Source organism: Heptranchias perlo, unplaced genomic scaffold (genome assembly GCF_035084215.1).
Source record: "Heptranchias perlo isolate sHepPer1 unplaced genomic scaffold, sHepPer1.hap1 HAP1_SCAFFOLD_759, whole genome shotgun sequence".
Taxonomy (NCBI): domain Eukaryota; kingdom Metazoa; phylum Chordata; class Chondrichthyes; order Hexanchiformes; family Hexanchidae; genus Heptranchias; species Heptranchias perlo.
Window position 1 is genome coordinate 66995 of NW_027139792.1, and position 27452 is coordinate 94446.

Sequence of the window (27452 nt, forward strand, 5' to 3'; positions counted from 1 at the left end):
TCTGGAAATAAAAAGCTGGTCAGCGGTAAAAGTGACCGCGAGACTGTCGGATTGTCGTCAAACCCCAACCGGTTCACTTCAGGGAGGGCAAGCCGCCGGCCTGGGCCTAGACGTGGCTCCAGTTCCCCACACCAACGTACTCGACTCTTACCTGCCCTCCGGAGAGGCCGAGAGAGAGAGAGACGCCCACAATCACCTTCACCACACGGGACCGCAGCGATTCAAAAAAAAAAACAAGGCCCCCTCGCCACTTTCTCCGGGCAATAAATGCTGGCCTCGCCAGCGAGGGGCCCACATCCCCAGACCGAATTTCCAAAAAAAAATGAAGCTTTTCACAGGTACAAAGCCTGACTGGAAGGCAGGAGGTGGGTAAGATGGACCCTGTGGTGCAGAGCAGACTCATACAGGGCAGCAGCAGAGGGTTTTATTGGAATGGTGTCAGACTGTTTATAGTCATGTTCACCCGGGGCGGGGGGGAAGAGTTATGTCCCACGGGCAAAACCAGGCTTAAAAATATGAGGTACTCATGTCGCTGCCCCCGGGAGTTAATGAGCATCCCCCCACCCCAGTACTTACTCTGACAGTGGTTTTTAAGTATCTCATAGGTTTATTTAGATTAATTCATTCATTTCCCATCAGAAAGGCCCATGTTTTCCATTTTAAAAACACGAGAGACACACACACTATATATAGGATGGAAATGCTGGCAACCAGTCTCCCCCTGGACTCCTCAAGGTGGAGACCGATCCCCCACCCCATACCGATCCCACTGATCTCCCAAACACCTAACCCTGACTCCCGCGCCCGAGAATAAGTATCAGCCAAAGACTTGCATTTCTACAGCGCCTTTCACCGCCTCAGGACGTCACAGCCGACAAAGTACATTTTTTTTTTGAAGTGTTTAACGTCTCCTCCGAAAGACGGCACCTCGGGCATTGCAGCTCTCCCTCAGTGCGGACACCGGGAGCGTCGGCCCGGGTTACGGGGCACAAGTCTCTGGGGGCGGGGACTCGAACCCACGACCTTCTGACTCAGAGGCGGGCGCACTACCCGCTGAGCCCAGGCGGGCGGCGTCGTCACGGTGAATTGTCCGAGTTGAGGAACACATCAATTGCAGCCAAGGAAGCTTTGTCCAAAACCCACTCCCCTTCTGCCACCAGAATCCTTGAGGGCAGTCGAGGTTTCACCTCTCCAACCCTGTCGCCCCCTCGCCCCCCCACCCCCCACGAACCCCCATTGCACATAACGACAGGAGAGAATTCATTTCCATAACCGATTATACAGTAACCTGCTCTATTCGCTTCCCGGCCCCTCGCCCCCACCCTCCGAATCACCTGCTCGCCCGAACGCTCGGAGGCTGCAACAAATCCTATTGGATAAAGCTTGCTCCAGGTCGACGGCTCTTTCGACATCCGAAGCTGCAGGAACGGACATCGTGGCGCATCACGTAGCGGAGGGGGCGGCACTGAAGGCAAACTGGGTTTAACGAGTCACGGAACGGCCGGCCGACGCAGGGGAACGGGCCGGCCCAGGTAAGGCCCCCCCCCTACACCACCCCGGGGGCTGGCGTCAACACAGAGCGAGACCCCCGTACCCAAATCATCCCGAGCGTTGGAGAGTTAGCGCAGGTCCAGCCACCGTACTGGGTCAGCGTCGAATCAGTCGCCCTGTCGGCTCACCGGCAGCTTCTGAAAAAGAAGAGGGTCACGTTCCTGATTAGAGGGTCCGGGGGGGAAGAGAGAGACATGTTCCGGATTAGAGGGTCCGGGGGGGAGAGACATGTTCCGGATTAGAGGGTCCGGGGGGAGGGAGAGACATGTCCCGGATTAGAGGGTCCGGGGGGAGAGAGAGACATGTCCCGGATTAGAGGGTCCGGGGGGGAGAGAGACATGTTCCGGATTAGAGGGTCCGGGGGGAGAGAGACATGTTCCGGATTAGAGGGTCCGGGGGGAGAGAGAGACATGTTCCGGATTAGAGGGTCCGGGGGGGAGAGAGAGAGACATGTTCCGGATTAGAGGGTCCGGGGGGAGAGAGAGACATGTTCCGGATTAGAGGGTCCGGGGTGGGGAGAGACATGTTCCGGATTAGAGGGTCCGGGGGGAGAGAGAGACATGTTCCGGATTCGAGGGTCCGGGGTGGGGAGAGACATGTTCCGGATTAGAGGGTCCGGGGGAGAGAGACATGTTCCGGATTAGAGGGTCCGGGGTGGGGAGAGAGAGACATGTTCCGGATTAGAGGGTCCGGGGGGGAGACATGTTCTGGATTAGAGGGTCTGGGGGGGGGGAAGAGAGACATGTTCCGGATTAGAGGGTCCGGGGGGAGAGAGAGACATGTTCCGGATTAGAGGGTCCGGGGGGGGGGAAGAGACATGTTCCGGATTAGAGGGTCCGGGGTGGGGAGAGAGAGACATGTTCCGGATTCGAGGGTCCGGGGTGGGGAGAGACATGTTCCGGATTAGAGGGTCCGGGGGAGAGAGACATGTTCCGGATTAGAGGGTCCGGGGTGGGGAGAGAGAGACATGTTCCGGATTAGAGGGTCCGGGGGGGAGACATGTTCTGGATTAGAGGGTCTGGGGGGGGGGAAGAGAGACATGTTCCGGATTAGAGGGTCCGGGGGGAGAGAGAGACATGTTCCGGATTAGAGGGTCCGGGGGGGGGGAAGAGACATGTTCCGGATTAGAGGGTCCGGGGTGGGGAGAGAGAGACATGTTTCAGATTAGAGGGTCCGGGGGGGGGGGGAGAGAGACATGTTCCGGATTAGAGGGTCCGGGGGGGGAGAGAGACATGTTCCGGATTAGAGGGTCCGGGGTGGGGATAGAGAGACATGTTCCGGATTAGAGGGTCCGGGGGGGGGGGGAGAGAGACATGTTCCGGATTAGAGGGTCCGGGGGGAGAGAGAGACATGTTCCGGATTAGAGGGTCCGGGGGGAGAGAGAGACATGTTCCGGATTAGAGGGTCCGGGGGGAGAGAGAGACATGTTCCGGATTAGAGGGTCCGGGGGGGGGGGGGGAGAGAGACATGTTCCGGATTAGAGGGTCCGGGGGGGGGGGGGAGAGAGACATGTTCCGGATTAGAGGGTCCGGGGGGGGAAGAGAGACATGTTCCGGATTAGAGGGTCCGGGGTGGGGATAGAGAGACATGTTCCGGATTAGAGGGTCCGGGGGAGAGAGAGACATGTTCCGGATTAGAGGGTCCGGGGTGGGGAGAGAGAGACATGTTCCGGATTAGAGGGTCCGGGGGGGGGAAGAGAGAGACATGTTCCGGATTAGAGGGTCCGGGGGGGAAGAGACATGTTCCAGATTAGAGGGTCCGGGGGGGGGGGGGGGAGAGACATGTTCTCGATTAGAGGGTCCGGGGGGGGGGGGGGAGAGACATGTTCCGGATTAGAGGGTCCGGGGGGGGGAGAGAGAGACATGTTCCGGATTAGAGGGTCGGGGATGGGGAGAGAGAGACATGTTCCGAATTAGAGGGTCCGGGGGGGGGGAAGAGACATGTTCCGGATTAGAGGGTCTGGGGGGGGGAACAGACATGTTCCGGATTAGAGGGTCCGGGAGGGAGAGAGACATGTTCCGGATTAGAGGGTTCGGGGGAGAGAGAGACATGTTCCGGATTAGAGGGTCCGGGGGGGGAGAGACATGTTCCGGATTAGAGGGTCCGGGGGGAGAGAGAGACATGTTCCGGATTAGAGGGTCCGGGGGAGAGAGAGACATGTTCCGGATTAGAGGGTCCGGGGGGGGGGGGGGGAAGAGAGACATGTTCCGGATTAGAGGGTCCGGGGGGAGAGAGAGACATGTTCCAGATTAGAGGGTCCGGGGGAGAGAGAGACATGTTCCGGATTAGAGGGTCCGGGGGGGAGAGAGAGACATGTTCCGGATTAGAGGGTCCGGGGGAGAGAGAGACATGTTCCGGATTAGAGGGTCCGGGGGGGGGGGGGGGGAAGAGAGAGACATGTTCCGGATTAGAGGGTCCGGGGTGGGGGGAAGAGAGAGACATGTCCCGGATTAGAGGGTCCGGGGGGGGGGGGGGGGGAGAGAGAGACATGTTCCGGATTAGAGGGTCCGGGGGGGGGGGGGAGAGAGAGACATGTTCCGGATTAGAGGGTCCGGGGGGAGAGAGACATGTCCCGGATTAGAGGGTCCGGGGGAGAGAGAGAGACATGTTCCGGATTAGAGGGTCCGGGGGAGAGAGAGAGAGACATGTTCCGGATTAGAGGGTCCGGGGGGAGAGAGAGACATGTTCCGGATTAGAGGGTCCGGGGGGAGAGACATGTTCTGGATTAGAGGGTCCGGGGGGGAGAGAGAGACATGTTCCGGATTAGAGAGTCCGGGGGGGAGAGAGAGACATGTTCTGGATTAGAGAGTCCGGGGGGGAGAGAGAGACATGTTCTGGATTAGAGGGTCCGGGGGGAGAGACATGTTCCGGATTAGAGGGTCCGGGGGGGAGAGAGAGACATGTTCCGGATTAGAGGGTCCAGGGTGGGGAGAGACATGTTCTGGATTAGAGGGTCCGGGGGGGAAAGAGACATGTTCCAGATTAGAGGGTCCGGGGGAGAGAGAGACATGTTCCGGATTAGAGGGTCCAGGGTGGGGAGAGACATGTTCTGGATTAGAGGGTCCGGGGGGGAAAGAGACATGTTCCAGATTAGAGGGTCCGGGGGAGAGAGAGAGACATGTTCCAGATTAGAGGGCCCGGGGGGAGAGAGAGAGACATGTTCCGGATTAGAGGGTCCGGGGGGGGGAAGACATGTTCCGGATTAGAGGGTCCGGGGGAGAGAGAGACATGTTCCAGATTAGAGGGTCCGGGGGGAAAGAGAGACATGTTCCGGATTAGAGGGTCCGGGGGGAGAGAGAGACATGTTCCGGATTAGAGGGTCCGGGGGAGAGAGAGACATGTTCCGGATTAGAGGGTCCGGGGGGGGAGAGAGAGACATGTTCCGGATTAGAGGGTTCGGGGGAGAGAGAGACATGTTCCGGATTAGAGGGTCCGGGGGGAGAGAGAGACATGTTCCAGATTAGAGGGTCCGGGGGAGAGAGAGACATGTTCCGGATTAGAGGGTCCGGGGGGGAGAGAGAGACATGTTCCGGATTAGAGGGTCCGGGGGAGAGAGAGACATGTTCCGGATTAGAGGGTCCGGGGGGGGGGGAAGAGAGAGACATGTTCCGGATTAGAGGGTCCGGGGGGGGGGGGGGGGAGAGAGAGACATGTTCCGGATTAGAGGGTCCGGGGGGGGGGGGGAGAGAGAGACATGTTCCGGATTAGAGGGTCCGGGGGGAGAGAGACATGTCCCGGATTAGAGGGTCCGGGGGAGAGAGAGAGACATGTTCCGGATTAGAGGGTCCGGGGGGAGAGAGAGACATGTTCCGGATTAGAGGGTCCGGGGGGGAGAGAGAGACATGTTCCGGATTAGAGGGTCCGGGGGGGAAAGAGACATGTTCCAGATTAGAGGGTCCGGGGGAGAGAGAGAGACATGTTCCGGATTAGAGGGTCCAGGGTGGGGAGAGACATGTTCTGGATTAGAGGGTCCGGGGGGGGAAGAGACATGTTCCAGATTCGAGGGTCCGGGGGAGAGAGAGAGACATGTTCCAGATTCGAGGGTCCGGGGGAGAGAGAGAGACATGTTCCAGATTAGAGGGTCCGGGGGAGAGAGAGAGACATGTTCCAGATTAGAGGGCCCGGGGGGAGAGAGAGAGACATGTTCCGGATTAGAGGGTCCGGGGGGGGGAAAGACATGTTCCGGATTAGAGGGTCCGGGGGAGAGAGAGACATGTTCCAGATTAGAGGGTCCGGGGGGAAAGAGAGACATGTTCCGGATTAGAGGGTCCGGGGGAGAGAGAGAGAGAGAGACATGTTCCGGATTAGAGGGTCCGGGGGGGGGGGAGAGAGAGACATGTTCCGGATTAGAGGGTCCGGGGGGGGGGGGGAAGAGAGAGACATGTTCCGGATTAGAGGGTCGGGTGGGGAAGAGAGAGACATGTTCCGGATTAGAGGGTCCGGGGGGGGGAAAGAGAGATACATGTTCCGGATTAGAGGGTCCGGGGGGGGAAAGAGAGAGACATGTTCCGGATTAGAGGGTCCGGGGGGAGAGACATGTTCCCGATTAGAGGGTCCGGGGGGAGAGAGAGACATGATCCTGATTAGAGGGTCCGGGGGGGAGAGAGAGACATGTTCCGGATTAGAGGGTCCGGGGGGGGAAGAGAGAGACATGTTCAGGATTAGAGGGTCCGGGGGGGGGGGGAAAGAGAGAGACATGTTCCGGATTAGAGGGTCCGGGGGGAGAGACATGTTCCTGATTAGAGGGTCCCGGGGGGGGGGGGAAGAGAGAGACATGTTCCGGATTAGAGGGTCCGGGGGAGAGAGAGACATGTTCCGGATTAGAGGGTCCGGGGGGAAGAGAGTCATGTTCCGGATTAGGGGGTACGGGGGGGGCGGGGGGAGAGAGAGACATGTTCCGGATTAGAGGGTCTGTGGGGGGGGGGGGAGCAGACATGTTCCGGATTAGAGGGTACCGGGGGGGGGGGGGGGAGAAGAGAGGGAAGAGAGAGACGTGTTCCGGATCAGAGGGTACAGGGGGTTTGGGGAGGGGGGGAATGGACACATTCCCGGCTGGTGGGAATCAGGTCCTGTCCCCCGTGTTGTGAATTAAGGCGACATCTTACTATTCAATGCCAGGCGTCCCTTATTCCTCGAATTTATTTATTTATTAAAAAATGTACAACAGATTCAAAACCATTCAGCTGCAGCCCAAGGTTTACAAGCAGTTACAACTGCCCTCTGCTTGACCCCGGGCGGCTTCCAACTCGCGGGATTTGCTGATTGCGGCCAGGTTACCAGCGGCATTTCACGGCCGCGCTCCGGATCCCCGCTGCCAACTGTGGACAACTCCGCGGGAGGGCCACTGGCGCGAGACATCGCGGGTCGAGGCGGACGGCCCACGTCACGCACAGCTCCCACCTCAGCAGCAGAATAATACACGCCGGGCGTCGCTCAACGGCGTGCGACGCTCCCGTCCGCGTAAAGGACCGCACGCACCACGAGCAACTCCACGGGAGGGGCCGCCAGCGAATAATACGCCGGGAGTTGCACGCGGCGTGCGACGCTCCCGTCCGCGTAAAGGAGCGCACGCACCACGAGCAACTCCACGGGAGGGCCGCCAGCGAATAATACACCGGGAGTTGCACGCGGCGTGCGACGCTCCCGTCCGCGCAAAGGAGCGCACGCACCACGAGCAACTCCACGGGAGGGCCGCTTGTTGTAAACTACACGGCCGCCCGACGGGGACAATCCACAGTACCCACGGACCCACCTTAGCAGCAGAATAATACGCTGGTCATTAACGCTCCTGTCCGTGTGAAGCAACGTCTTGCATTTATTTGGCGCCTTTCTCCACCTCAAGACGTCCCAGACCACTTTACAGTCAATTAAGTAAATTTTGTAGTGTGGTCACTGTTGTAATGCAGGAAACACGGCAGCCGATTTGCGCACAGCAAGATCCCACAAACAGCAATGTGATAAATGAGCGGATCATCTGGTTTTTTTTGTTAGTGATGTCGGTTGAGGGATAAACATCGGGCCCCAGGACACCGGGGAGAACTCCCCGCCCACCCCTCCCGCTCTCCTTCCCAATAGCGGCCGTGGGATCTTCTACGTCGACCCGAGGGGGGCAGACGGGGGGGGGGGGCCCCCCTCGGTTTAACGTCCCGTCCGAGAGACGGCACCGCCGGGGTGGTCGTGTCGGCCCCTGGGTTATGGGGCTCGAGCCTCTCGGAGCGGGGATTCGAACCCACGACCTGCTGGCTCAGAGAGGGGGAGTGAGACCTCCCCGCCCCCCCTCCCCGCCCGCGGCCGACACCTACAAAACATCGCACGCACCGTGAGCAATTCCACGGGAGACGCGCCAGTGGAGATTTCTTCCTCCCTCCCTCCCTCCCTCCCTCCACGGGTGGTAAATTCAACGACTGTTTGCGTTCGAACCCCACCCCTCCCTCGAGGTCTTCCTCCCCACCCCCCCGAACCCCTTTTTAATAAGAGGGGGACTCACCGCCATCCTCTCCAGGGCCACGTAGCAGGGGTACATGGCGAGCGGCTGGAGGTGTTGGACCAGGGTCGGGATGTAAGTGTCGTGCTTGGTTCTGTGGTACAGCTGCAGAGGCCCCTGGAAAAGGAAGAGCAGTGGTGGGTGGGTGGGTGGGTCAGAGAACTGGCGGTCCCATCAGCACTGGCGGCAATCGCCTCTCCCAGCCGGGCCGGCGCAGTGACGTCACTGGACAAGTCAGTCCCGAAAACAAGGGCTCAGACCCCCGCAACCGCCAATCGGTCGTATCAGAACCAGTCCAAAGGACGGCGAGGGCTCCCGACCTTACCTTACCCCCCTCCGCCAACTTCGACCGCCCGCCCATGGCCGGGATCAACTCAAACCGGAGATGTTTACCAGCATGCAGCAGATAGGGGCCCTCCCCGATACAGCCCCCCTGGCTTCGGGCCGGGCGAACGGTGGATCTCGAACACTTGAAGGAGCAGGGCCCCATTCGAGGAGGAGATAAAGGCCACAGTCGGTCAGGAGCGGGAAGGGAAAAGGGACGGGGTGAGGTGGGTCTCGAGCCCCTTCAATTGACGCATGTCTCGAGGGAGAGAGCGAGGGGCTCGGGCCCCTTCAATTAACGGGCGTCTCGAGGGAGAGAGCGAGGGGCTCGAGCCCCTTCAATTAACGGGCGTCTCGAGGGAGAGAGCGAGGGGCTCGAGCCCCTTCAATTAACGGGCGTCTCGAGGGAGAGTGCGAGGGGCTCGAGCCCCTTCGATTAACGGGTGTCTCGAGGGAGAGTGCGAGGGGCTCGAGCCCCTTCAATTAACGGGCGTCTCGAGGGAGAGTGCGAGGGGCTCGAGCCCCTTCGATTAACGGGCGTCTCGAGGGAGAGAGCGAGGGGCTCGAGCCCCTTCAACTAACGGGCGTCTCGAGGGAGAGAGCGAGGGGCTCGAGCCCCTTCGATTGACGGGTGTCTCGAGGGAGAGAGCGAGGGGCTCGGGCCCCTTCAATTAACGGATGTCTCGAGGGAGAGAGCGAGGGGCTCGAGCCCCTTCGATTAACGCATGTCTCGAGGGAGAGAGCGAGGGGCTCGAGCCCCTTCAATTAACGGGCGTCTCGAGGGAGAGAGCGAGGGGCTCGAGCCCCTTCGATTAATGGGCGTCTCGAGGGAGAGAGCGAGGGGCTCGGGCCCCTTCAATTAACGGGCGTCTCGAGGGAGAGAGCGAGGGGCTCGAGCCCCTTCAATTAACGGGCGTCTCGAGGGAGAGAGCGAGGGGCTCGAGCCCCTTCGATTAACGAGTGTCTCGAGGGAGAGTGCGAGGGGCTCGAGCCCCTTCAATTAACGAGTGTCTCGAGGGAGAGAGCGAGGGGCGCTCGAGCCCCTTCGATTAACGGGCGTCTCGAGGGAGAGAGCGAGGGGCGCTCGAGCCCCTTCAATTAACGGGCGTCTCGAGGGAGAGAGCGAGGGGCTCGAGCCCCTTCAATTAACGGGCGTCTCGAGGGAGAGAGCGAGGGGCTCGAGCCCCTTCAATTAACGGGCGTCTCGAGGGAGAGAGCGAGGGGCTCGAGCCCCTTCAATTAACGCATGTCTCGAGGGAGAGAGCGAGAGGCTCGAGCCCCTTCAATTAACGGGCGTCTCGAGGGAGAGAGCGAGGGGCTCGAGCCCCTTCAATTAACGGGCGTGTCGAGGGAGAGAGCGAGGCGCTCGAGCCCCTTCAATTAACGGGCGTCTCGAGGGAGAGAGCGAGGGGCTCGAGCCCCTTCGATTAACGGGCGTCTCGAGGCAGAGAGCGAGGGGCTCGAGCCCCTTCAATTAACGGGCGTCTCGAGGGAGAGAGCGAGGGGCTCGAGCCCCTTCAATTAACGGGTGTCTCGAGGGAGAGAGCGAGGGGCTCGAGCCCCTTCAATTAACGGGCGTCTCGAGGGAGAGAGCGAGGGGCTCGAGCCCCTTCGATTAACGGGCGTCTCGAGGGAGAGAGCGAGGGGCGCGAGCCCCTTTGATTAACGGGGGTCTCGAGGGAGAGAGCGAGGGGCTCGAGCCCCTTCAATTAACGGGCGTCTCGAGGGAGAGAGCGAGGGGCGCTCGAGCCCCTTCAATTAACGGGCGTCTCGAGGGAGAGAGCGAGGGGCTCGAGCCCCTTCGATTAACGAGTGTCTCGAGGGAGAGAGCGAGGGGCTCGAGCCCCTTCGATTAACGAGTGTCTCGAGGGAGAGAGCGAGGGGCTCGGGCCCCTTCAATTAACGAGTGTCTCGAGGGAGAGAGCGAGGGGCTCGGGCCCCTTCGATTAACGAGTGTCTCGAGGGAGAGAGCGAGGGGCTCGAGCCCCTTCAATTAACGGGCGTCTCGAGGGAGAGAGCGAGGGGCTCGAGCCCCTTCGATTAACGAGTGTCTCGAGGGAGAGAGCGAGGGGCTCGAGCCCCTTCAATTAACGGGCGTCTCGAGGGAGAGAGCGAGGGGCTCGAGCCCCTTCAATTAACGGGCGTCTCGAGGGAGAGAGCGAGAGGCTCGAGCCCCTTCAATTAACGGGCGTCTCGAGGGAGAGAGCGAGGGGCGCTCGAGCCCCTTCAATTAACGGGCGTCTCGAGGGAGAGAGCGAGGGGCTCGAGCCCCTTCAATTAACGGGCGTCTCGAGGGAGAGAGCGAGGGGCTCGAGCCCCTTCGATTAACGGGCGTCTCGAGGGAGAGTGCGAGGGGCTCGAGCCCCTTCGAGTAACGGGCGTCTCGAGGGAGAGAGCGAGGGGCACTCGAGCCCCTTCAATTAACGGGCGTCTCGAGGGAGAGAGCGAGGGGCTCGAGCCCCTTCAATTAACGGGCGTCTCGAGGGAGAGAGCGAGGGGCTCGAGCCCCTTCGATTAACGGGCGTCTCGAGGGAGAGAGCGAGGGGCTCGAGCCCCTTCAATTAACGGGCGTCTCGAGGGAGAGAGCGAGGGGCGGGGAGAGAGTGAGGGGCTCGAGCCCCTTCGACGCACAGGACTCTCGAGGGACGGGGCGTGGGGGGCTCTGGTCCTGCGATTGCTCCGCAGGACGGGGGAGGATTTACTCGGCAGCGTCTCTCACCTTCTCACCGAGACTGCTCGTCAGCGGGTCTCGACTCTCGTCCTCGGAGTCTGAGATGATGTCGATCGGCTCCGCGCTGCGCTGTCTCGGCCCCGATCTCAGGAGGGGGATCGCTGGACGAGAGAGAGAGAGAGAGAGAGAGGGCAAGATTAAAAAAAGGACTCCCATTTCCATACAGCCGTCTTTCACCACCTCAGGACGTCCCAAACTGCTTTACAGACAATGAGGCACTTGTTCTTTTTCTTGACATGCAGTCAACTGTTGTAATGCAGGAAATGTGCCAGCCATTTTGTGCACAGCAAGATCCCACAAACAGCGATGTAATAAATGACCAGATCGTCTGTTTTTTTGTCGGTTTGAGGGATAAATATCGGCCCCAGGACACCGGGGAGAGCTCCCCCCTCCTGCTCCTCTTCCAGTAGCGGCCGGGGGATCTTTTACGTCCCACCTCAGAGGAGCAGACGGGGGCCCCCTCGGTTTAACGTCTCATCCGAGAGTTGGCCCCTCCGACGGCGCGGCGCTCCCTCGGCACCGGCACCGGGAGCGTCGGCCCTGGATTACGGGGCTCGAGTCTCGGAGCGGGGACTCGAACCCACGACCTTCTGACTCGGGGAGCGAGTGAGACCCTCCCTGAGCCACGGCTAACACTCCTGGGTGGAGAAAGGGGAACAGATGACTTGCGATAAACCACACCCCTTTTCTAATAACTCTGAGAGGGCGGACACATGCAGTTCTCCCCTTCACCGCCCCATCCGCGCTCCCTGCTTAGGAACATAGGAACAGGAGGAGGCCATTCAGCCCCCCTCGGGCCTGTCACCGTAGAAACAGGAGGAGGCCATTCAGCCCCCTCGGGCCTGTCACCGTAGAAACAGGAGGAGGCCATTCAGGCCCCTCGGGCCTGTTACCGTAGAAACAGGAGGAGGCCATTCAGCCCCCTCGGGCCTGTTACCGTAGGAACAGGAGGAGGCCATTCAGCCCCCTCGGGCCTGTTACCGTAGGAACAGGAGGAGGCCATTCAGGCCCCTCGGGCCTGTCACCGTAGAAACAGGAGGAGGCCATTCAGCCCCCTCGGGCCTGTTACCGTAGAAACAGGAGGAGGCCATTCAGGCCCCTCGGGCCTGTTACCGTAGGAACAGGAGGAGGCCATTCAGCCCCCTCGGGCCTGTTACCGTAGGAACAGGAGGAGGCCATTCAGCCCCCTCGGGCCTGTTACCATAGGAATAGGAGGAGGCCATTCAGCCCCCTCGGGCCTGTTCCGCCATTCAATCAGATCATGGCTGATCTGTATCTTAACTCCATCTACTTGCCTTGGTTCCGTAACCCTCAATACCCCCGCCTGACAAAAATCGATCAATCTCAGTACTGAAATTTCCAATTGATCCCCGGTCTCCACAGCCTTTTGTGGGGAGAGAGTTCCAGATTCCCACTCCCCTTTGTGTGAAGAAGTGATTCCTGACTTCACCCGTGAACGGCCTGGCTCTAATTTTAAGGTTCTACCCTCCCCCCCCTCGTTCTGGACTCCCCCCACACCAGAGGAAATATCAACCCCATCAAATCCTTTAATCATCTCAAACACCTCGATCAGATCACCCCTTAATCTTCTATATTCAAGGGATTACGAGCCCAGTCTGTGCAACCTGGCCTCGTAATTTAACCCTTTCAGCCCCAGTGAATCTGCCCCGCACCCCCTCCAAGGGCCAATATCTCCTTCCTGAGGTGCGGTGCCCAGAACTGAACACCGTGCTCCAGATGGGGTCTAACCAGAGCTCTGTCCATAACTTCCATCCCTTTGTATTCCAAAAACTACTTGCATTTATATAGCGCCTTTAACTGTGGTAAAACGCCCCCAAGACCCTTCACAGGAGCTTAAATCAGACAAAATTTAACACCGAGACACATCAGGAGATATTAGGACAGGTGACCAAAAGCTCGGTCAAAGAGGTAGGTTTTAAGGAGCGTCTTAAAAGGAGGAGAGAGAGGGGGAGAGGTTCAGGGAGGGAATTCCAGAGCTTAGGACCCAGGCAGCTGAAGGCACGGCCGCCAATGGTGGAGCGATTAAAATCGGGGATGGGCAAGAGGCCTGAATTGGAGGAGCGCAGAGATCTGGGAGGGTTGGAGGGGCTGGAGGAGGTCACAGAGATAGGGAGGTGGGAGAGGCCATGGAGGGATTGGAAAACGAGGATGAGAATTTTAAAATCGAGGCGTTCCCGGACCGGGAGCCGATGTAGGTCCAGCGAGCACAGGGGGGTGATGGGTGAACGGGACTCGGTGTGAGTTAGGATACGGGGGGGCAGCAGAGTTTTGGATGAGCTGGAGTTTACGGAGGGTGGGAGACGGGAGGCCGGCCAGGAGAGCGTTGGGATAGTCCAGTCTGGAGGTAACAGAGGCACGGATGAGGGTTTCAGCAGCGGATGAGCTGAGGCCCCTCGAGAGAGAGTAGAAACTGCTCACAGAGAGCGATTATTGGATGTCTTTTGTCGAGTTACCTTCTCGTTCTGCCGGAAGCCGGTCGGACGGCCCTGCCACGCACGGGCGTCTGAGAGCGGGACGGCTCAATCTCCATTCTGCCGTGTTCCTGCACCAGACGGAAATCAAAGAATTAATCGGACACGGTGCGATTTTTCGACAAGAAGGCAGAAAATAAAAGAGAGGGAGCGGGAGTTTCCAGAATTGAGAAGTGGGAAATTGCTGTCGTTCGTCACCGAACGGCCCCCATCCCTCCCGGCCCCCTCACCCTCTGGGATTTAGGCCCTCGTCTCGAGCACTGACATCCCCTCAGGAGCGATGCCAGCACTGCCAGAGGCATCCAAGAAAGTGAATTCAGAGAGCCGAGAGAGAACTGAAGACATCAGCAAACTGAAGCATCCAGTTCAGCTACTTGGAATCAGCAGAGTTGACTGTAGATAAATATTTAGCAGCAAAAGGGAGAGGGATACAATATTTAGAGCCGAATACGTTAATTATTCAACTCTCAGACCAAAGGGGAGCTCGGCTAATCCCACTGCCCCGCTCTCTCCCCGTAGCCCTGTATCAATCCCAAACTAATCCCACTGCCCCACTCTCTCCCCGTAGCCCTGTATCAATCCCAAACTAATCCCACTGCCCCGCTCTCTCCCCATAGCCCTGTATCAATCCCAAACTAATCCCACTGCCCCGCTCTCTCCCCATAGCCCTGTATCAATCCCAAACTAATCCCACTGCCCCGCTCTCTCCCCATAGCCCTGTATCAATCCCAAACTAATCCCACTGCCCCACTCTCTCCCCATAGCCCTGTATCAATCCCAAACTAATCCCACTGCCCCGCTCCCTCCCCATAGCCCTGTATCAATCCCAAACTAATCCCACTGCCCCGCTCTCTCCCCATAGCCCTGTATCAATCCCAAAACTAATCCCACTGCCCCGCTCTCTCCCCATCGCCCTGTAAATTCATCCCTTCAAGTATTTATCCAATTCCTTTTTGAAAGTTATTATTGAATCTGCTTCCACCGCCCTTTCAGGCAGCGCGTTCCAGATCATCACAACTCGCTGCGTAAAAATATATTCTCCTCATCTCCCCCTCTGGTTCATTTGCCGATCACCTTAAATCTGCGTCCTCTGGTTACCGACCCTTCTGCCACTGGAAACAGATTCTCCGAATGCAATGTCCTTTCTATAACGGGGCAGCCAAAACTATACCCAGTGCTCGAACTGGGACATAACTTCCTGCCTCACTGAGGGCAGAAGAGCAGCACAGGCAGTCTCTCGCTGCCGGAGGGAAGCTTTTGTGTCCTTCCCCACTCCCCTCGTACACTAGCGGAGAGACCGGAGGAGCGGGGATTGTTCACCTTCAAGCAGAGGAGATTTAATAAGTGCTCAAAATCACGATGGGTTTTCGATGGAGTAAACAGGGAGAAACTGCTTCCAGTGAAACTTGACTTCGAGGCGGTGCAACGAAGGTTCACTAGATTAATTCCTGGGATGAGAGGGTTGTCCTTTGAGGAGAGATTGAGTAGAACGGGCCGATACTCTCTGGAGTTCAGAAGAATGAGAGGTGATCTCATTGAAACATATAAGATTCTGAGGGGGCTTCACAGGGTAGATGCTGAGAGGCTGCTTCCCCTGGCTGGAGAGTCCAGAACCAGGGGGCATAGTCTCAGGATAAGGGGTCGGCCATCCTAGACTGAGATGAGGAGGAATTTCCTCACTCAGAGGGTTGTGAATCTTTGGAATTCTCTACCCCAGAGGGCTGTGGATGCTCGGTCGTTGAGTATATTCAAGACTGAGATCGATAGATTTTTGGACTCGAGGGGAATCGAGGGATACGGGGATCGGGCGGGGAAGTGGAGTTGAGGTCGAAGATCAGCCATGATCTGATTGAATGGCGGAGCAGGCTCGAGGGGCCGAACGGCCTCCTCCTGCTCCTATTTCTTATGTTCTTAGCGGTAGAAGGGTCCGTAATCAGAGTGGGACGAATTGGATAGCTCTTTCAAAGAGCCGCCACAGGCACGATGGGCCAAATGGCCTCCTTCTGTGCTGTATCGTTCTACAATTTATTGCCTCGTTGGAACGCGAGAGTAGCCAGGACCAGAAAGAAAATGCACATTAACACTTGCAATTTCACTGTCCCAGAACTCACAGCCTTAAAAAGACACGGCCATCTTGAACACAGCTCCATCTCAACAGCAGAATAATACGTGGTGTCTTACATGGGACAACGCCCCTGCAACAACAACAAATAACTACGGGAAAGACTGAACAGGCTGGGGCTCTTTTCTCTAGAAAAGGGAAGACAGAGGGGAGTGACCTGATAGAGGTCTTTAAGATAATGACGGGGTTTGATAGGGTAGACGTGGCAGTCGTCCCCTAAGCCGGAAAGAGCAATAATTAAATGCGGGCCGAGGCGAGGGGTCACTCAGAGCTCAATTGCTCCGTCAGAAAAGTTTGCCGATTTGGAAAACGCCCGCCTGTTTTGTGCTGCGGTTCAGGAGCGCGTCTCCACTGCCCCCCAAACACCGCTCACGCGCGACGGTGCGAGTGTGCATCGTTGCTCACTACTGGCGTGCAAGGAGGATTGGATCGGGCAACTCAGCCAGCCCGGATTGGGGGCACCGCGAGGAACTCTGACTCCTGAACTCTTGACAGGAGGTCATGTGCAAGAGGGTGCTGACTCAAGCCAAGGAAACAGTGTGGAGGTGAAAGGTCACGCCCTCCCCTCCATTCCCCCACCCCGCCCCAGACTCACTCTTTCTCCCTGGGTCTCGGGCGCAGCCTCCAGCGACGGGTCAGCGAGGCGACCGGACTCCTCCTCTCCTGCGGCGATCGCTCGCGGCCGGGCCCCGACGCCGCCTCACCCCCTCCGCGGCGTCCCCTGGTCCGGAGGTCCCATCGGGGGAGCGCCGGGCCGCAGTCGTCCTGGTGACGGAGCCGGGCGGGGGCCTCCCCATCTCCGGGCGGCGTCCTGGCCCGCTGACCGGGCGGCGACCTCTTCCTCGGCCTCGCCCGCCCGCCGCTCCCCGGCGACCCCCTGACCTGCGACCTCCACCGGCCATCCGTGTCACGGGCGGACACGCCTCGCCCACTCTCCGCCCGTTTCTCCTCCGAGGGAAGCAAGGCGGTGTCCCCGGGGGTGGGGCCCCGTCCCGAGCCCTCCTCTCGCCCCTCCTCCCCGAGGGGGTGCGCGCTCGGAGCCAGCCTCCGCGGGACGGGGCGTTTCCGGGCAATCGGGAAGGTCAGGCCGCCATCGTCGCACAAGGTGGTACCACCAGGTTCCACGTCAGACTCAACGTCGAGGGAGACTAGGAGGGAAGGAGCAGGAGTGAAAACAACGTGGTAACTCCCACCATACGGTCAGATAAACGACCCTGGTCAACCCCCCCCCCCCAATAATCCCCCCCCCCCCGATAATCCCCACACCCCCCCAGATAAACAGACGGAGGGAGGGATCAATACATGGGCACTGATCGCATTTCTGGTGGTGGATAGTTTGGGGTGGGGGGGAAGGGGGGGGCAGTGCAGTGGCCTGGAGCGCCCCCTTCCCTTCAGGAGGACTGAGAGACGGCGGTAACCATACAGACCTTGCCTGAACTGTCACGCAGGCGTGACGGAAACAGCGTGACGCCCAGGGCAGAAAATAACAAACGGGAAGATTGGGTTTTTTTTTTGGAGACCGTGTTGGTCAGATACCAGTGGGTCTCCCATGGAGTCAAACACAAGGGAATCACCATCAAGTACAGCGCTGAGGTGAAGCCCTGAGTTGCGGGATAATTCACCCTGTCCTTAATTTTATATTACTTAGAATTTACAGCACGGAAACAGGCCATTCGGCCCACCTGCTCCGTGCTGGTGTTTATGCTCCACACGAGCTTCCTCCCTCCCGACTCCATCTCACCCTCTCAGCATCTCCTTCCGTTCCTTTCTCCCTCATGTGTTTATCGAGCTTCCCCTTAAATCCATCTCCACTATTCACCTCAACTACTCCTTGTGGGAGCGAGTTCCACATTCTCACCGCTCTCTGGGGAAAGAAGTTTCTCCTGAATTCCCGATTGGATTTATCAGTGACTATCTTATATTGACGTCCCTCTAGTTCTGGTCTCCCCCCGCAAGTGGAAACATGTTCTCTACGTCTACCCTGTCGAACCCTTTCATTATCTTAAAGACCTCGATCAGGTCACTCCCTCCGTCTTCTCGATTCGAGAGAAAAGAGCCCCAGTCTGTTCAGCCTTTCCTGAGTTACGACCTCTCAGTTCTGGTACCATCCTTGTTAATCTTTGTTGCACTTGCTCCAGTGCCTCTATATCCTTTTTTGTAATAGGGAGACCAGAACTGTGCACAGTATAAACTCCCCTCTCCATATTTATAATGCGAACAGCCTATGTAAACAGCTCACGCTGTAATTACATCCTCCCACCCACCTTAGTGCCTTTCAGCATCTCAGGGCGCTTTACAGCCAACGAGGTACTTTTTTCACGGTTGTAATGTAGGAAACGCAGCAGCCAATTTGCGCACAGCAAGCTCCCACAAACAGCAATGTGATAAGTGACCAGATAAAACTGTTCCTTTTTCTTAAAAAAAATGTTGGTTGAGGGATAAATATCGGCCGCAGGACACCGGGGAGAACTCCCCCCACTCCTGCTCTTCTCCCAAATAGTGGCCGTGGGATCTTTTACGTCCACCTGAGAGGGGCAGACGGGGCCCTCGGTTTAACGCCTCATCCGAAAGACTGCACCTCCGACGGTGCGGCGCTCCCTCAGTACTGACCCTCCGACAGTGCGGCGCTCCCTCAGTACCGACCCTCCGACAGTGCGGCGCTCCCTCAGTACCGACCCTCCGACAGTGCGGCGCTCCCTCAGTACTGACCCTCCGACAGTGCGGCACTCCATCAGTACTGACCCTCCGACAGTGCGGCGCTCCCTCAGTACTGACCCTCCCACAGTGCGGCACTCCCTCAGTACCGACCCTCCCACAGTGCGGCGCTCCCTCAGTACTGACCCTCCCACAGTGCGGCGCTCCCTCAGTACCGACCCTCCGACAGTGCGGCGCTCCCTCAGTACTGACCCTCCCACAGTGCGGCGCTCCCTCAGTACTGACCCTCCCACAGTGCGGCGCTCCCTCAGTACCGACCCTCCCACAGTGCGGCGCTCCCTCAGTACTGACCCTCCCACAGTGCGGCGCTCCCTCGGTATTGACCCTGGGGAGTGTCGGCCCTGGATTACGGGGCTCGAGTCTCTGGAGCGGGGACTCGAACCCACGCCCTTCTGTCTCAGCGACGATAGTGAGGCCCCACTGAACCACGGGCTGACAACTTAAGACCCAGCCAGTTAAGACGACAGAAGTTAGTTATCACACAGCACTGAAGGGCGATAAAGAAGCCAAACAGCGAGAGGCAGATCGCGAACGGGGAAGTCTCGGTGTAAACACCGTGAGACTTATCAATCGGGCTCGGGATACTGAAGGCGGTAATCGTTCAATGCCCGGTCCACTGCCCAAACCCCCCCCGACACCCACCTGGGTCCTGGGGGGCATACGCCCCCGGGTCGCGAAGCAGCAGCTGTAGCGAGGGTGGGTCCAGCTCGTTCAGGCACCTGGTCAGGAATTGCTCTCGGTGGGGGTCAGAGGGGCCAGCACCTTGGACCGCGTCCCGTAACTAAAAAGGGAGAGTAAGAGGAGGAGTGAATGGGCAGCCATCGGGGAGGGGGAGTAGCACGGGCATTGGGACATACACAGGACGGAGGAGATACGACCCCCGGTCTCTCTCTGCGGCTCTGTGACCCCCCCCCCACTCTCCCATCTGTGTAACACCCGCCATTTTTTTTTATTCGTTCATGGGATGTGGGCATCGCTGGCGAGGCCGGCATTTATTGCCCATCCCTAACCGCCCTTGAGAAGGTGGTGGTGAGCCGCCTTCTTGAACCGCTGCAGTCCGTGTGGTGAAGATTCTCCCACAGTGCTGTTAGGTAGGGAATTCCAGGATTTTGACCCAGCGACGATGAAGGAACGGCCGGTAGATTTCCAAGTCGGGATGGTGTGTGACTTGGAGGGGAACGTGCAGGTGGTGTTGTTCCCATGTGCCTGCTGCTCTTGTCCTTCTAGGTGGTAGAGGTCGCGGGTTTGGGAGGTGCTGTCGAAGAAGCCTTGGCGAGTTGCTGCAGTGCATCCTGTGGATGGTACACACTGCAGCCACGGTGCGCCGGTGGTGAAGGGAGTGAATGTTTAGGGTGGTGGATGGGGTGCCAATCAAGCGGGCTGCTTTGTCCTGGATGGTGTCGAGCTTCTTGAGTGTTGTTGGAGCTGCACTCATCCAGGCAAGTGGAGAGTATTCCATCACACTCCTGACTTGTGCCTTGTCGATGGTGGAAAGGCTTTGGGGAGTCAGAAGGTGAGTCACTCGCCGCAGAATTCCCAGCCTCTGACCTGCTCTTGTAGCCACAGTATTTATGTGGCTGGTCCAGTTAAGTTTCTGGTCAATGGTGACCCCCAGGATGTTGATGGTGGGGAATTCGGCGATGGTAATGCCGTTGAATGTCAAGGGGAGGTGGTTAGACTCTCTCTTGTTGGAGATGGTCTTTGCCTGGCACTTGTCTGGCGCGAATGTTACTTGCCACTTATGAGCCCAAGCCTGGATGTTGTCCAGGTCTTGCTGCATGCGGGCTCGGACTGCTTCATTATCTGAGGGGTTGCGAATGGAACTGAACACTGTGCAGTCATCAGCGAACATCCCCATTTCTGACCTTATGATGGAGGCTACACAACAGCCACCATGTATATAACCCGCACCATCTACATAAGCCACACCTTCTGTGTCGACGAGCCACACCCCCAAAACCACCCGGTCTGGATCCATGCACCAGTCGCTAGTGACCCATCTCACCCGCTGCGCCGCCATGACCCCCAATCCTTCGCCCAGGTCCCCTGTACCCACGTATCGTACCCACGCACCTGCTCGATGCACACTCTGGGCAGGGAGGCCGCCAGGCGCTGCAGGTACTCCCAGAGCAGCTTCTGCAACACCTTCAGGAATTCCTCTCCGTACTGCTCCTGTACCTCCACCTGTCAAAAGAAAGCACTCCAGCCTAGCATTTATCTACCCTGGGACGTCTCAAACGCGCATTACAGCCGACAAAGTCCTTTTTTTTTTGGAAGCGTAATGTAGGAAACACGGCAGCCGATTTGCGCTCAGCAAGATCCCACGAGCAGCCACTTGATAAATGACCCAGATCATCTGATTTTAAGGCTATTTTGAGGGGACACCGGGGAGAACGTCCCCCTCCTGCTCTTCTTCCAATTGCGACGGTGGGATCTTTTACGTCCCACCCGAGAGGGGCAGAAGGGGGCCCCTCGGTTTGACGTCTCGTCCCGAAAGACGGCCCCTCCGACAGCGCGGCGCTCCCTCAGTACTGACCCTCCGACAGCGCGGCGCTCCCTCAGTACTGACCCTCCGACAGCGCGGCGCTCCCTCAGTACTGACCCTCCGACAGCGCGGCGCTCCCTCAGTACTGACCCTCCGACAGCGCGGCGCTCCCTCAGTACTGACCCTCCGACAGCGCGGCGCTCCCTCAGTACTGACCCTCCGACAGCGCGGCGCTCCCTCAGTACCGCCCCTCCGACAGTGCGGGGCTCCCTCAGTACTGACCCTCCGACAGTGCGGCGCTCCCTCAGTACTGACCCTCCGACAGTGCGGCGCTCCCTCAGTACTGACCCTCCGACAGTGCGGGGCTCCCTCAGTACCGCCCCTCCGACAGTGCGGCGCTCCCTCAGTACTGACCCTCCGACAGTGCGGTGCTCCCTCAGTACTGACCCTCCGACAGCTCGGCGCTCCCTCAGTACTGACCCTCCGACAGTGCGGCGCTCCCTCAGTACTGACCCTCCGACAGTGCGGCGCTCCCTCGGTACCGACCCTCCGACAGTGCGGCGCTCCCTCAGTACCGCCCCTCCGACAGTGCGGCGCTCCCTCAGTACTGACCCTCCGACAGTGCGGCGCTCCCTCAGTACTGACCCTCCGACAGCGCGGCGCTCCCTCAGTACTGACCCTCCGACAGTGCGGCGCTCCCTCAGTACTGACCCTCCGACAGTGCGGCGCTCCCTCAGTACTGACCCTCCGACAGTGCGGTGCTCCCTCAGTACTGACCCTCCGACAGCTCGGCGCTCCCTCGGTACCGACCCTCCGACAGTGCGGCGCTCCCTCGGTACTGACCCTCCGACAGTGCGGCGCTCCCTCGGTACTGACCCTCCGACAGTGCGGCGCTCCCTCGGTACCGACCCTCCGACAGTGCGGCGCTCCCTCAGTACCGCCCCTCCGACAGTGCGGCGCTCCCTCAGTACCGACCCTCCGACAGTGCGGCGCTCCCTCAGTACCGACCCTCCGACAGTGCGGCGCTCCCTCAGTACTGACCCTCCGACAGTGCGGCGCTCCCTCAGTACTGACCCTCCGACAGTGCGGCGCTCCCTCAGTACTGACCCTCCGACAGTGCGGTGCTCCCTCAGTACTGACCCTCCGACAGCTCGGCGCTCCCTCAGTACTGACCCTCCGACAGTGCGGCGCTCCCTCAGTACCGACCCTCCGACAGTGCGGCGCTCCCTCAGTACCGACCCTCCGACAGTGCGGCGCTCCCTCAGTACTGGCGCCGGGAGTGTTGGCCCTGGAATTTATGCTGACGTCTCTGGAGTGGGGACTCGACAGCAACTCGCAATCATACAGCGGCCTTTAACGTAGTAAAACGTCCCCCAAGGCCCTTCACAGGAGCGACTGACACCGAGACATATAAGGAGATATTAGGACAGGTGACCAAAAGCTCGGTCAAAGAGGTAGATTTTAAGGAGCGTCTTAAAAGGAGGAGAGAGAGGCGGAGAGGTTTAGGGAGGGAATTCCAGAGCTTAGGGCCGAGATGGCTGAAGGCACGGCCCCCAATGGTGGGGCGAAGGAAATTGGGGAGGCGCAAGAGGCCAGAATCGGAGGAGAGCAGACATCTGGGAGGGTCGTCGGGGCTGGAGGAGGTTCCAGAGATAGGGAGGGAGGCGAGGGCCATGGAGGGATTTGAACACGAGGATGAGAATTTTAAAATCGAGGCGTTCCCGGACCGGGAGCCGATGTAGGTCCAGCGAGCACAGGGGGGGTGATGGGTGAACGGGACTCGGTGCGAGTTAGGATACGGGGGGCAGCAGAGTTTTGGATGAGCTGGAGTTTACGGAGGGTGGGAGACGGGGTGGGGGGGACCGGCCAGGAGAGCATTGGAATAATCGAGTCTGGACACCAACCCCTTGACCGTCTGACTCAAGGAGGAGAGCGCGAGACCGACCGAGCCACGGGAAGGAGGGAGGACCAGACGGAGGCAACCGTCTGACACGCAGACACGGCGCAGCCCGTTCACGATTATTTTGGAGGCTTCTTGTTTTGCCCGTGTTATATTACCTGCAGGGAGGAGGGGGTCCTGAGAGGCGGATCGTTCATCAAATAGAGAACAAGCTCCCGGAACTGGTGCTGAACCTGAGTGACCTTCTGCGCGTCACGGGGAGTCTGTGGAAGAGACCAAGGGAAGCAAAGGTCAAGGAGAAGAGAGAGAGCGCGTCTGTTCACCACCTCAGGACGTCCCAAAGCACTTTGCAGACAGACAATCAGGTACTTCTTTCTTTTAAAAAGAAGTGTAGCCACTGTTGTAATGTAGGAAACGCAGCAGCCAATTTGCGCACAGCAAGATCCCACAAACAGCAACGGGATAAATGACCAGCTCATCTGTTTTTTTTTTAAAAAAAGAGATGTTGGTTGAGGGATAAACACCGGGGAGGACTCCTCCCGCTCTTTTTACGTCCAGACGCCCCTCGGTTTGACGTCTCATCTGAAAGACGGCCCCTCCGACGGTGCGGCGCTCCCTCAGTACCGACCCTCCGACAGTGCGGCGCTCCCTCAGTACCGACCCTCCGACAGTGCGGCGCTCCCTCAGCACTGACCCTCCGACAGTGCGGCGCTCCCTCAGTACCGACCCTCCGACAGTGCGGCGCTCCCTCAGTACCGACCCTCCAACAGTGCGGTGCTCCCTCAGTACCGACCCTCCGACAGTGCGGCGCTCCCTCAGTACCGACCCTCCGACAGTGCGGCGCTCCCTCAGTACCGACCCTCCGACAGTGCGGCGCTCCCTCAGTACCGACCCTCCGACAGTGCGGCGCTCCCTCAGTACCGACCCTCCGACAGTGCGGCGCTCCCTCAGTACCGCCCCTCCGACAGTGCGGCGCTCCCTCAGTACCGCCCCTCCGACAGTGCGGCGCTCCCTCAGTACCGACCCTCCGACAGTGCGGCGCTCCCTCAGTACCGACCCTCCGACAGTGCGGCGCTCCCTCAGTACCGACCCTCCGACAGTGCGGCGCTCCCTCAGTACCGACCCTCCGACAGTGCGGCGCTCCCTCAGTACCGACCCTCCGACAGTGCGGCGCTCCCTCAGTACTGACCCTCCGACAGTGCGGCGCTCCCTCAGTACCGACACCGGGGGGGGGAAAAAAGAGTGTCGGCCCTGGATTACGGGGCTCGAGACTCTGGAGCGGGGGCTCGAACCCCCCGACCGTCTGACTCCGAGAGAGTGAGACAGACGCCTCAGAGGGGAGGCTGGGCCCGATGCCCCCTCTAAACACCAGCCCCCCGCCCCGGTCCCATGGGAAGGAGGGCCCGGCCAGAAAAACCTTCCCCCCTGACCCCAGCGGGCGTGGAACTGTCTCCAGGAGAAAACGCCGACTCTCGACAGCTTGGGGTGAAATCGGGGAATCGCCAAAAGGGCTTCAAAATAACCAGGGCGCTCGGAGCAGACGCGAGCGAGCGAGCGAGCACTCACCGCCATCGGGTGAGCGGGGAGTTTCTCCGGGAAGTATCGGTCCAGCGTGGATCGAAGCTCACTGGCCGGAGGATCCTGCAGGACCATCTCCAGGATAATCTGCAGAGGGAGGAGGGGGGGGAATAACAGGGAGTGTCTCATTACAGTACAGAGGAGGAGGGGGAATAACAGGGAGTGTCTCATTACAGTACAGAGGAGGAGGGGGGAATAACAGGGAGTGTCTCATTACAGTACAGAGGAGGGGGGGAATAACAGGGAGTGTCTCATTACAGTACAGAGGAGGGGGGGGAATAACAGGGAGTGTCTCATTACAGTACAGAGGAGGGGGGGGAATAACAGGGAGTGTCTCATTACAGTACAGAGGAGGGGGGGGAATAACAGGGAGTGTCTCATTACAGTACAGAGGAGGGGGGGAATAACAGGGAGTGTCTCATTACAGTACAGGGGGGGGGGAATAACAGGGAGTGTCTCATTACAATACAGAGGAGGGGGGGGAATAACAGGGAGTGTCTCATTACAGTACAGAGGAGGGGGGGGAATAACAGGGAGTGTCTCATTACAGTACAGAGGAGGGGGGGGAATAACAGGGAGTGTCTCATTACAGTACAGAGGAGGGTGGGGAATAACAGGGAGTGTCTCATTACAGTACAGAGGAGGGGGGGGAATAACAGGGAGTGTCTCATTACAGTACAGAGGAGGGGGGGGGAATAACAGGGAGTGTCTCATTACAGTACAGAGGAGGGGGGGGAATAACAGGGAGTGTCTCATTACAGTACAGAGGAGGGGGGGGAATAACAGGGAGTGTCTCATTACAGTACAGAGGAGGGGGGGGAATAACAGGGAGTGTCTCATTACAGTACAGAGGAGGGGGGGAATAACAGGGAGTGTCTCATTACAGTACAGAGGAGGGGGGGGAATAACAGGGAGTGTCTCATTACAGTACAGAGGAGGGGGGGGAATAACAGGGAGTGTCTCATTACAGTACAGAGGAGGGGGGGAATAACAGGGAGTGTCTCATTACAGTACAGGGGGGGGGAATAACAGGGAGTGTCTCATTACAATACAGAGGAGGGGGGGGAATAACAGGGAGTGTCTCATTACAGTACAGAGGAGGGTGGGGAATAACAGGGAGTGTCTCATTACAGTACAGGGGGGGGGGGGAATAACAGGGAGTGTCTCATTACAGTACAGGGGGGGGGGAATAACAGGAGTGTCTCATTACAGTACAGAGGAGGGGGGGAATAACAGGGAGTGTCTCATTACAGTACAGAGGAGGGTGGGGAATAACAGGGAGTGTCTCATTACAGTACAGAGGAGGGTGGGGAATAACAGGGAGTGTCTCATTACAGTACAGAGGAGGGTGGGAATAACAGGGAGTGTCTCATTACAGTACAGAGGAGGGGGGGGGAATAACAGGGAGTGTCTCATTACAGTACCGAGACCCCTGACCCCCCGACACGCGCTCCCCGTAAACCCCTCCCCCCCGACACGCGCTCCCCGTAAACCCCTCCCCCCGACACGCGCTCCCGTAAACCCCCTCCCCCCCGACACGCGCTCCCCGTAAACCCCCTCCCCCCCGACACGCGCTCCCCGTAAACCCCCTCCCCCCCGACACGCGCTCCCCGTAAACCCCCTCCCCCCCGACACGCGCTCCCCGTAAACCCCTCCCCCCCGACACGCGCTCCCCGTAAACCCCCTCCCCCCCGACTCCCGCTCCCCGTAAACCCCCTCCCCCCGACTCCCGCTCCCCGTAAACCCCCTCCCCCCGACTCCCGCTCCCGTAAACCCCTCCCCCCGACACGCGCTCCCCGTAAACCCCCTCCCCCCGACTCCCGCTCCCGTAAACCCCCTCCCCCCCGACTCCCGCTCCCCGTAAACCCCCTCCCCCCCGACACGCGCTCCCCGTAAACCCCCTCCCCCCCGACTCCCGCTCCCCGTAAACCCCCTCCCCCCCGACACACGCTCCCCGGAAACCCCCTCCCCTCATTTCAGTACTGGGTCCCCTTCCCACAAACTCAACCCGACAAACCGAGACGGCCCCAACAGACAGACGGACGGCCCCCACCGACCAGACGGACGGACCCCACCGACCAGACGGACGGACCCCACCGACCAGACGGACGGACCCCACCGACCAGACGGACGGACCCCACCGACCAGACGGACGGACCCCACAGACGGACGGACGGACCCCACAGACGGACGGACGGACCCCACCGACCAGACGGACGGACCCCACAGACGAGACGGACGGACCCCACAGACGGACGGACGGACCCCACAGACGGACGGACGGACCCCGCTCTAACCTTGGCTTTCAGTCCCAGCAGCAGCTTGGCGAAGTGCCGATAGCCGACCAGACCGGGCACGCTGCCGTTCACCGTCTCCAGGAACTCCACCGCCCGGCCGTAACATCTGAAGTCGCGCCTGGCCACCGCGGACCAGACGGCCAGCGCCGCCAGCCGGACGGGCGGCACGAGGAGCTCCAGCGTCTGCAGACCGGGCCGGGCGTCTGGGGAAAGAGGGAGAGGCACAGACGACAGGGTAGAACAGAGAGACGCTTCACAGGGCCCGTCTCACGGCTCACCCCTCCCCGGGTTATAACACTCACTCACCCCTCCCCCGGGGTTATAACACTCACTCACCCCCCCCCCGGGATTATAACACACACTCACCCCTCCCCCGGGGTTATAACACTCACTCACCCCTCCCCGGGGTTATAACACTCACTCACCCTCCCCGGGGTTATAACACTCACTCACCCCCCCCCCCGGATTATAACACACACTCACCCTCCCCCGGGGTTATAACACTCACTCACCCCTCCCCCCGGGTTATAAAACTCACTCACCCCCCCTCCCCCGGGATTATAACACTCACTCACCCCTCCCCCGGGTTATAACACTCACTCACCCCTCCCCCCCCCGGGTTATAACACTCACTCACCCCTCCCCCCCCCCCGGGTTATAACACTCACTCACCCTCCCCCCCCCGGGTTATAACACTCACTCACCCCTCCCCCCCCCCCCCGGGTTATAACACTCACTCACCCCCCCCCCGGGATTATAACACTCACTCACCA

The 27452-nt window shown here is 59.4% G+C and overlaps 1 protein-coding gene across 1 annotated transcript; it reads right to left on the reverse strand.

Annotated features, from left to right (window-relative positions):
* Window positions 1-587: 587 nt before the first annotated feature.
* On the reverse strand, window positions 588-26930 carry LOC137319194 (TERF1-interacting nuclear factor 2-like; the record flags this gene model as incomplete). The annotated part of the gene is made up of 10 exons (XM_067981517.1): window positions 588-1688; window positions 8039-8152; window positions 11079-11191; window positions 13565-13653; window positions 16300-16852; window positions 19062-19200; window positions 20493-20603; window positions 22963-23067; window positions 24371-24469; window positions 26680-26930. Coding segments are annotated over 10 exons (1604 nt in total), but the record flags the coding sequence as incomplete, so codon positions are not given.
* Between the last annotated feature and the right edge of the window lie 522 nt (window positions 26931-27452).